Source organism: Thalia democratica, chromosome 5 (assembly GCF_965202585.1).
Source record: "Thalia democratica chromosome 5, ktThaDemo2.hap1.1, whole genome shotgun sequence".
Taxonomy (NCBI): Eukaryota; Metazoa; Chordata; class Thaliacea; order Salpida; family Salpidae; genus Thalia; species Thalia democratica.
The window spans coordinates 34,158,667-34,169,366 of record NC_139169.1 but is presented as its reverse complement, the minus strand read 5'-3'; the positions used below and the strand labels follow the sequence as shown (position 1 = coordinate 34,169,366).

Below are 10,700 nucleotides of genomic sequence, written 5' to 3'. Positions count from 1 at the left end.
GTTCTTGCTTGATATTAAAAGAATCTTAATAAGAAATGAATGAAGATCATTTGTTGATCTGCTAAGGATTATAAATTTTAAAATCAAAAAATACATTTTGACTATTTAGAATATACAATGGAAGAAAAAATAAAGTTTTAGAAAGCTTGAAGACTTTATAGTTGATTGGATATTAGTTAAGAAGGAAATGTAAATGTTAAATACTGTGAAAAAATTGGAAAAAAATATTAATCTAAAGCATGTTAATACAAAAAGAAAATTACAGATTACCAAAAATTTTGAAGAAAAATTTGAAACAAAATTAGTTATTATTTTGCATATTGAAGTATATTTTTGTGAAATGTCTTTATATTAGAGAGGTAGAGCCAATAAATTATCTTGTAACTACATTATAGCTATTAAAAGTTTTTAATTTTTGAATATATATTTTTCTATCAACTTAAATCATGCTTAAAACTTATAAAGTTTACAAGATTACTTTACCATTGCAGTAATCCAATAAAATTTCAAAATATAGAAAAATTACGTTCATTTAAGTTGAAAAAATTTATTTTTTTTACCAATACATGATGATTTATCGGAGAACACAAAAAAAGTTTTTTTTTTAATATGTACTCGTAAGCTACTAGTTTATTGTATATTTTCTTGTATCGAAATCAAGAATCTTTTTGATGGTTTCATTCATGTAAGCTTAGCATTTACAATCTTTGAATTTTCCTTTTAGATGAATTACAACTGTCGATGTTGTGCACAATAAGCTGCAAAGCTTTTTTAGTTTTAAGCCTTTTTGCTTCTTAAAGCTTATTCGTGTTAAAAGTTAGAAAAAAATTCCTTCATTTTTTGACCTTATAAAATTATGTGCTATTTGTAAAAACGGTCCAGACTTTTAAAATTATGAACTTTATATTTAAATATGTGGAATAAGTTACCGCAGGATGTGGTTTTGTGTGGAATATTTTTGATTAAAACTTAAATAAATAGATTTAGTTAGTATAAACACCAGTAAAATACAGTGATTATCGATTAAAAATTCATTATAATGATGATTTGAATTAATTTTTGTTTATTTAAAAGTATTAGTATCACTTAAAATATTTTTTCTTCCCTATTCCCCCTACAGATTATAAATTGTTATATATAATTATTGTAAATTTGTAATCTTTTACAGTCAATACACAAGTTTTATGGAAATTTATTATGTTTTTTAGTTATATTTGATAATACAGGGCTATTTGTCTGTAACTCTTTTTTTTTTACTATGTTATGTTTTTTAATTTTCATTGAATTTGTTTTTTTTTTACTCGATTGCATTGTTTAAGCGGCTCAGGTTTTATTGCCCGAGTCCATCGTTGCACAATAAATAAATAATAATAATAATAATAAGATACCGAATTGTTTCCGGTGGTATATTTATTTATTAAAAAGTATATATGTAGGGTATTCTTAATAATATTATTTACTATTGATGGGTAAAGATATATATTGGTTGACTCTTAAATATCCCATTAGCAAAATTTTGATAAGTTTACTTTGGTTTCTGTCTGTAACGACGTTACAAACTACTTAAAACGTAGTTTCACGTTGAAGTTCTCTGTTTTGTTAGAGACATTATTTTAATGATCACAAAAAGTTTTTATATATATGATAAATTATTTTTGTCGAACCATAATTTTACAACTTAACACATAATAACTGTTTGTAATTCCAGTTTTTTCAATGATTTTAGTTCAAAATTTCTCAAATTCCAGTTTTTTCCAACATTTCAGATTTTTTGGCAACCCTGTTTCAAGTTTGCCAAAGCAAAATTTCTAAAGTTAATAGTCTGATACAAGGTATCAGACACATATTTTAGCAAAAATTCTAAAATAAACACCACCGTTTTTACTTTACAAACTAACCTGTTCATTGTCCAGTGTAATTAAGAATATAAAGTTTTTTTTTGCATAAAAGTCTCAAAATGGTTACAGTTGAAGTAAGATCACTAAAAAATCTTGATAATTTGATCTCAGCTTCTAAGTTGGCTAGAAGTTGTTTTCAAGAAAAATTCTTGGTAATAGCACATACAAAAATTTTGATAATAACAATTAAGACGGCATAATATATTTTATGTAAGAAAAATATAATAACAGCATGAGCTATTTATAACTTCGAATTAATTACTTTAACAGCTGCTTTTAATCTTTTTTTATATCTAAACTAGATCCATTATTTATGACCATATTTCAATGCTGTATGAATGTTTTGTAAAGAAAAATATAAATCTTTATAATATGATTTAACACAATATTTTACCAAAAAAACTTCAATAGTGATTCCAAATGAGCTAACTAAAAAATTGATATTAGACAAAATAACAACAGACTTGCCATATAAAACACATTAAAATATATGTATATATAAGAAAATACATAAGAAAAATGTTTATTTGTTCTGTGTAAAGAAAAGAATTTCAACAAGGCACAGGAAAAATTTCCTAACAATTAAAACAAATAAGACACTTAAAAAAATTTTGCAACTCAAACATTTACTGCTTTGGTTTTTGAATATTTTGAAATTATTCTACTACGAACACTTGACACTCACTGTTATTAAAAATTAATATTTGACTAGTTTGCTTCGTTTTAGAAAATTACAGAAATCTTTGTTCTAAACGCTAATGACTTGCTAAAAACGTACAAACTTAAGTTTTAAAAAATGAACTACAATGGGAAAATTTCAAACAAAATCACCTTATTCTCTTTAGTTTTAAACTGGTAAATAAAGAAATTTTATTGGTAGGTGGCTACAGCGACTAAAATAATTTAAAGTTCCATCACGAACTATAAACTAGTTTAAAGTTTTTTTCTTATAGAAGGAATTTTCAACTTTTGAAGAAATGTCATTAAACGAGAATAAAGTCCCTTTAAGTAAAACCAGGGTATAATTTAAACAATTTCAGCTATGTAGTGTCTTTTACTAAACTATGTAGCTTTAAACACAAGTAGTTCTTATATAAGTAGATTTAAGAAATTATCTTTATACGAATAGAAATTTTTCAATTAGAAAAAGCAAATAAACTTGCATTTTACAAGCTGTAGCCATCAAAATTTTCGTGAATACAGTTCAAGGTCAGGATTTGCAGAGGTCTTCGAGGTCTAGCAGCAGCGATTGCACTATGCTCCGGTAAGTTGGAAAATATTCGCTCACTTTGGGCGCTTCAACCGATATGTAGCTGTGCACCGTTCGTGAGCTGTTCAACACAATTTGCATTTTTTAATACTTTCATAAAATAATTTCTAACCGAAGGAGGAGAAACCGACTTATATTACATGGTTATGCATTTTTTTGTATACTTTTTCTTTAAAAAAAACTTTTTTGGAAATAATATTGATTTTAATTTTTAATTCCTTTCAGTAATTTAAATTCATTAATTACTACTTTATTAAAAAACAAATTCGGTTTCTACTTTAATACTATTTTTTAAATTTTAGTCAATTTCTTAACAACTACGCATAAGTTTTTAGTCTATCAAATTAATCATGTTTTTTTAAAAGCAAACAAACTATTTGAAAGTAACCCATCTCCGAACTACAGATCTGAATTTTTCAGGATCCGAATGGGTGAGCGCTTCCATGAACAATTCCTGAAAAATATTACATGACTTACATAGTACTTGTTTTTCAACAAATGTTTCATGAGTAGAGTGTATAGTTGTTTATTTATTTATAAAACGCAGAAATAGGTGAGACTAATATACATTTTTAAATTTTTTTCGATAGTATACTTACAAGACTGAAGATACACAAAAAATGGTTGCACATCATAAAGTAGATATGCACTTTTCTAACTGATAATGTTACCAATAGATATTCAATAGTTTAAGCCATTTATTTAATAAGTCTACTTGATCCTTTTCAACATGTTTTACTAATTAAACTTAAATTGAAAAGAAAACTTACTGTAACTTAATTTTAGTTACAAACTGTTCATTTAAGTTAAGTATACAGTTTTCCTTTTAGTGAATGCAGGGTTGCCACTCTTTGGGTAAAAAATCTTCTCTGAAAAATTTCACTGAGTTTTTTTCAAAACCTTAAAAACTTTACTATTTATTGAAAAATTACAATGTTAATTCCAAGAATATTGAAGATCTAGCCGCAAGGCTAAAAAATTTCTAAATAAACACAAAAATTAAATTAAATTAACCTTTTTGAACAAAATATTGAAACTGGATTAACTAAATCTCATTCTAGATCTAGAATCTTGAAACTTCCCTGAAATTTTGGAAAAAACCAAAACTGCCCTGAGTTTCCTTAAGTGAAAAAATAGAATCAAAATTCCGAGTTTCCCTGAGATTTTCTATAACTTAAAAATTCCCTGAGTTTTTCTGAGTGAGTGGCAACCCTGTGAATGTGAATAAACTGAAATTTAAATATTTTACGAGCGTGAACTTAGTTTGAGAGCGTTTTGTAGGAATTTAAAAAAAATGTCCAAACTTTAGACCCAATTATTTTCCTTATCTTAATAGCTAATTAAAAATATTTTTTTAATCTAGAGAACGGTTCTTTGTCTTTAATTAAAAAATCCATTAAATTTGGGTTTGAATTTTTGAGTGGTATCCCTTCTATTTTTTATATATACAAGCTTTTCTCCAAAAATGATATTTTAACATATATATTTTTTTAAACATACTTATTGAAAAAAGTTGAATTATGTTGTAATTTTTTTATACCATAAACTTGAATAAATTTTTCAGAAAAATTCCACTTTTGCACGATTTTCGTTTTTCAGATATACAGCTTTTTATGCAAAAATAAAATATTTTTTTGATAACTTTTATTTTTAACAGAATTTTATAGTTATGTTTTATGATGTTGTTGATATATTTTTCCCAGTTTATTGTTCTTTTTAAAATATATGACCCATACAAGTTTTACCTAAAATCTTGGCACTTGAGCAAGAAATCCCTCAAATAGCGTTGCTAAGAGTTTAGGTAAAACTTGTATGGGTCATATATTTTAAAATCAACAATAAACTGGGAAAAAATATTACAACATCATAAAAAATAATTATACAAGTTAGTTAAAAATAAAATCATTAACAAAATATTTTACTTTTGCATAAAAAGCTGTATACTTGAAAAACAAAAAAAGTGCAAAATTCGAATTCTTCTGAAAAATGTATTCAGGCTTATTGTATTAAAATGAAATAAAAATTTACAGTATCATTAAACTCATTTTAATAAGTAGGTTTAGAAAAAAAAATTTGGAGAAAAGCTTGTATAAACAAAAAATAAAAAACTCGAAACTTTAAAAGTCAAACTCCAATTAAATGGATTTTTTTTAATTAACGACAAAGAACCGTTCTTTATATTAAAATAAAGTTTTTAATTAGCTATTAAGATATGGAAAAAAAAAGAATCTTAAGTTTGGACATTAAAAAAAAATATGTTTTTAACGCTCCCAAGCTAACTTCACGCTCGAAAATATTTTAGCGCCGTAAAGTAGAAAGTTTACAAATAGGCCAATTTCAGTACTAAAAAATTAATGTTTTATGAATTACATAAAAAAAAAATTCAGACAAAAAATGTATATTACAGCTGACTTGCTGTATAAATGTAAAAAACCTGGCAACAATTTTTTCAGTAATTCTAAACAGTAAACCATATTTTTTATAAAACGGTTAAGCATTAACCGTAAGTATGCATTTATTAAAAGACAATGTAAACTCTTAAACTTACTCTTCCTTTAGGGAAATTCCCCGTAGTTTCCCTACCGAGGCCAAACATCAAACCCACCATTGTTGAATAAGCTACCTCACTGTTAAATATTAAAAAAAAAAATAAATTGTTTTTTTTAGTAATCTAAAAACTTAGAGGTCAAGAATTTTTGGTATTTCAAAAATAAAAAAAATTAAAACAGAGTTATGAAATAAATACCAAATTCAAAAATAGTAATAGTCAGTTTGACCGTCATTAGACAGTAAATCGAAAACTAACATGTTTTAAAATCAATGAAAATAAACAATACACACATTACACCACTGATTAAACTAATAACTGACGGTGTGGCTGAAGATACAGGCATGAGGTTTACGAAGTAGAACATCATTGACACTATCAGGTTCACTATCGGGTCCACTGCGCTAACCTGCATAATATTGAAGATTTTTCTATAAATTTATTGGATTTAATTTCAATTTTTCATTTAAACCTGGTAAACGAAGTGCAATAAAACCTAAATGTGAGGCTTTTATAACAAAAATAATCAAATAAACAAAGTTGTGTCTTGTCGTTAAAAGGTTTATTTTTAATTTAAGTAGCTTATTTTCAATCAAAATAAACAAAAATTATTAGGAAATCAAAGCCCTGAAGATTATTTTAAACCCTGGCTGGTCAAAATAAACTATAAATTCAACTACCACAGGCAGAAGTGGGAGATAAGATAGTTCTTTTTTAAATCAAGTAGACTTAACTTTAGCTTTTACACCAAAAGTCTGGAAAAAGAAATGCATACATTGGCCTCCAGGCATCAAACTTAACTGAAAAAGTTATGAAAACCCAGAGAAAAGGACAACTGTTAGCTCAGAAAAATCAACCGATAAATAAATGTAAAATATAGATGTAACTAATCTAGATTTAGTCGTAGTTATTCTGTAAAAATTCTAGCAACAGTACGATTAAGCTTGCATCATAAAGTCTTAAAATAATAAATACACTTTTTCTCCTAGTTGATATCCCTTTATTTGATTTCTAACACTCAGAACATATAACACTACAACTATTGGTTCGGAGATTTCGATTCAACTTTAACTAACGCTGGCTGAGGTGGGGTTTTTCATTCACTTAAATAAGTACACTTAATTTATTAACTCAGTTAAAACCTAGGATTTTGAACGCGCACGTTATTCCAGAGATTCTGATTACAAATATCAACTAACGCTGGCGGAGGTAGGATTTTCGGTCAACTTGTTCCGCTCCTCATCGATCTTCCGCCATATGTAGTCCAGCTCGACGTGGTAGTTCTTCATTTCCCGCATGTTCGACGCCACCTTCACCGTCAAGTTCATCTTCTTCTCCCTACCACGTGAAGTTTATTCATAATGACTTTTAATAGACTAATTTTCAATGCGTGCATTTAATTTTTTACTTTCAAAATCATACGAAGGGACTATGCGAATAAAAAAGAGCTTTTGTTCTCAAAGAGAACTGCAACTACATTTTTGTTTTTTACGAAAGTTCATGATTGATATTTAAGTGTGTTCATATTTTTAATTGTAAAACAGTACTAACTTAAACAAAAACTGTCATTTGATTCTTTAAATTGTTCTTTATTTTACAGACTTAGCACTTATTTCGCTCAAACTAAAAATATAAAACTAAACTTTTTAAATTGATTTACTAATTTATAGCAAAAAAACGAAATTGTTAGTAAAAAAACCTACTTCAACTTCTTTAATTATTCTTGTGTCATTATCGAGGAGTAAAAACTAATATTTAGTACATCTGTAGCGTTACATAGTTGTTCATTAAAAAACGCAAAATAAAGATATCTAACAGCTTTTAATGCTAACTTTAAATCACTAATGCGCAAACATAAGTCCATTTTTTTCTCCAACAAACAACACATTTGAATATAAAAGTGGTAGGAAACCTTATTCTAATCATAAACCTATACTACCACATATTTATTTTTTTTAATCCTTAATGCCTTATGGGTTTGAAAACCAGAAAAAGTCGTTATTATGACGTACCTGTTGGAGTGAATGGTGATCAGGGCTCCCTTCATTTGCTTTTCACCCCTCACCTTCTTGCTATTGACTTCGTTCAGCGCAACGGTCACTTTTGTGTCCACGGGGCATTTGCCGTCGCTAGTTAATTGTTGCTGTTGTAAATTTGTTGTTTGTAATTATTTTCAACTCGACCTTCTCTTTAAAGTAGGGTATAAATATGTTTTTAAAAGATTGAGAAATTAGATAAGTAGCTAAAATATATTTGTTGCCGGTTAGAATTTCACTTGGTCATTGTAAGTTTTTGTATTAGTTAATTTTGTATGCGCTTGATAAATATTTAGATTTCCATTCTGAAAACAAGTTAAATTATATATTTTCTAGGAAACTTCAACTAAAAATTAAACTAATAAATAAAACTGCAATATACATTTATAAATTTTGGTTTAATGGCTATTTATTTCTGTGAGCTAATGCAGTGTTTCTAAGAAATTGCTCAATTTAAAACTGTTGCACACATTTATTTAAGTGTGAAAATAAACTTTCAAGATTCAACTTTATTTAAACTTAAAAATACCAAATTGAACTTTACTTTTGTTAAGTTTTTAATCTATGTAACACTGGAGTTTATAAGTTAATAGCAATAGGTTAAACAAGTTCAGTTAATTAAAGAGTATATCTTTTCTCATAGTTTAGTAAAACTGCTGTTATATCCATATCATATTTCAGGTAAAAACTAAAAACTTAAGTATTTTACTTAGTTAAAAACATTTTGTTTTAAAAGAACTTTTATAACTTCAGTGATCATCTATCAAAGTAATTCAAGATTTTTACTTTTAAGTTACAAACTCAAAGATATATCTTAAACAATAACTAAAATTTACAAAAAAATACACCATAAATTTAATAGCAAACTATTTTTAAAACTGATCTTTTTTGAGATATTATTTTTTTAAATACTACCAAAAACAATATCTCGTAATTGGCTTCTGAGACATTGAAATAAAACTTTGTAAAAATGTTGCTTATACCCACTTATGATCATAATACGTACAGTTGTTATAAGTATGTAATGAAAATAAAATTTACGATGTTTTCTAACTTTTGATAATGTGAAATAGGTTGTTCAACTTAAAAGTAGTGCAATTAATTTCATTTTATTTCGATTGATAATAAAACATAACCTTCTCATACTTACACTTAAGGTAAAAACAAATGCTAAGTCTTAGCATAAAACTACTGCACTAGCATCATATTAGCATAAAAAACTAATTTTTTTTTTCTAAAAGTGAAGTATAAGGATTATAAATTATCTTTCATAAATCAATGTTTATTTTCCGAGCAACAGAACATTAGAATAGAATTCAACAGAAGATTCAAGTCACAATAGAACAAAATTCAACAGAAAACTCACAGAGCAAATAGAAAGTTCTTTGTGCAGCTGAAAGAAGCTGTCCACCGCGTTGCTCGAATTCACCTTCACTTTCCGTGCCTCCGATTGGCTGAAAGTTAACAATACTGTGATTTGATTGGATGTTAAATTGTAGTTGCAAAAAAGTATGAAACCTGTGGTAAAACTGTTTCAAATAGATATGAATGACAAAAGTTTATTTAGCTAATGTGTGTAACTGTTTTAGCAGCCATCTTAAAGGGGATTAAAGTTTTTTAAAGTAGTTGATACTTTTGTCGATTTTTACTCCAAGTTAGTTAAGCAATAAATTTAAATAAAATGGAGAACCAAATTTGAAAACTTGCTTTTACTTAGTTGTGCGTAACATTAAATTGAAATACAATACAATAAAACTTAAGTTTTACATTAGTAGAAGGAATACTAATTAAGTCTAAAAAATACTACCAAGTTAAATATATCAACAGTAGGAAACATTTTAAATAAATAAAAAATACAAACATCTCCAAATTTAAAAATAACATTTTTACTTATAGCTATAATCATCACGAAATTACTTCTAGTAAGGGAAACAAGTATCTTTAAGTTTTTATCATTAATGATTCAACAAAAACTAACATTTTAAGGTTTTCAATGAATATTTTGTACAATGCGGGAAAATAAGTTTCAAATCTGTAGTCTGTTTGGTTGTTCCTACAATATAAATATCAAATATTTAAAATTTTGTTTTTATTATAAAAAATACTTAATTTTAAATTTTTTAAAAACAGTTATGTTTGTAACAAATAGTGCAGTGTAAAACTATAAGTATTTAAAAATATTATTTTTACCACAAACAAAATATTCAACTCGTAAGGGAATAAAGTAAGAATAAAATATGCTTAAATTTTAAAATTATTTTATCTACGTTGAGTGCAAAAAAGTACGAAAACTCACACAACTAATTTGTAATAGTGTGAATATGGAATAAATTCCGTATTTTCCTTGTCCACCCAAAATGTAGGCGTGTAAGTTTCAGCGAACCTGCAAATATTTGAACTGGAATTTTTGTTTGCTTAAAAGTTTCTGAATACACAAAATAATATTTAACCATTTTATAAAAGACTTAATATATATTTAACGCAACTTACCTGATCCATTTAACTGCTATATCAAAAGACCTCCGCCAAGATATATTTTTTACTGCAAAACAAAAGTGTTTCAGAATTCATGAACATGCTCTCATTTATTTATTTTAAATACTGAAGGTTTTAGTAACTGTTTAAGCTTGAAATTGTAACAAACAGTAATGAAATCTTTATTGATAGTAGTTTTTTTATTTATTTTACATTATCATAGCTATTCGAAATTTTATTACTTTAGATTTTTAGAACTTATTGGAAAAACGAGTCTCATTCAATTAAATCCTCATTAACTAAATAGAATTGTTTTGTTGTTGATTAATTTGTCTTAAACACACTTATTATACTTAAATGAATATACCTCTAAAATCATCTAATAAATAAATTTTTTACATTTTTTTGACAATTACACTTATTTTAATCAAAACAAAATGCTTTAACTGGCTTTACTACAAAACAAAAACTTA

General features: G+C 26.3%; 1 protein-coding gene across 2 annotated transcripts in view; it reads right to left on the bottom strand.

Annotated features, from left to right (window-relative positions):
• Positions 1 to 2,484: 2,484 nt before the first annotated feature.
• The window catches only part of LOC145835839 (tetratricopeptide repeat protein 13-like), a 35,547-nt gene continuing 27,331 nt past the window's right edge, over positions 2,485 to 10,700 (bottom strand). Inside the window, exons 15-24 of one of the 2 annotated variants that reach the window (XM_082943573.1) lie at positions 10,243 to 10,294; positions 10,049 to 10,135; positions 9,731 to 9,805; positions 9,119 to 9,206; positions 7,729 to 7,859; positions 6,916 to 7,054; positions 6,040 to 6,125; positions 5,717 to 5,795; positions 3,543 to 3,622; positions 2,485 to 3,229 (exon numbers count right to left, since the gene is read on the bottom strand). In XM_082943573.1, the coding sequence (XP_082799699.1) occupies positions 3,109 to 3,229; positions 3,543 to 3,622; positions 5,717 to 5,795; positions 6,040 to 6,125; positions 6,916 to 7,054; positions 7,729 to 7,859; positions 9,119 to 9,206; positions 9,731 to 9,805; positions 10,049 to 10,135; positions 10,243 to 10,294 (938 nt within the window). In that variant the 3' untranslated portion in view covers positions 2,485 to 3,108. Of the gene's footprint in view, positions 3,230 to 3,542; positions 3,623 to 5,716; positions 5,796 to 6,039; positions 6,126 to 6,915; positions 7,055 to 7,728; positions 7,860 to 9,118; positions 9,207 to 9,730; positions 9,806 to 10,048; positions 10,136 to 10,242; positions 10,295 to 10,700 lie in introns of those variants that run through there. The other variant, XM_082943574.1, reaches the window with a different exon arrangement.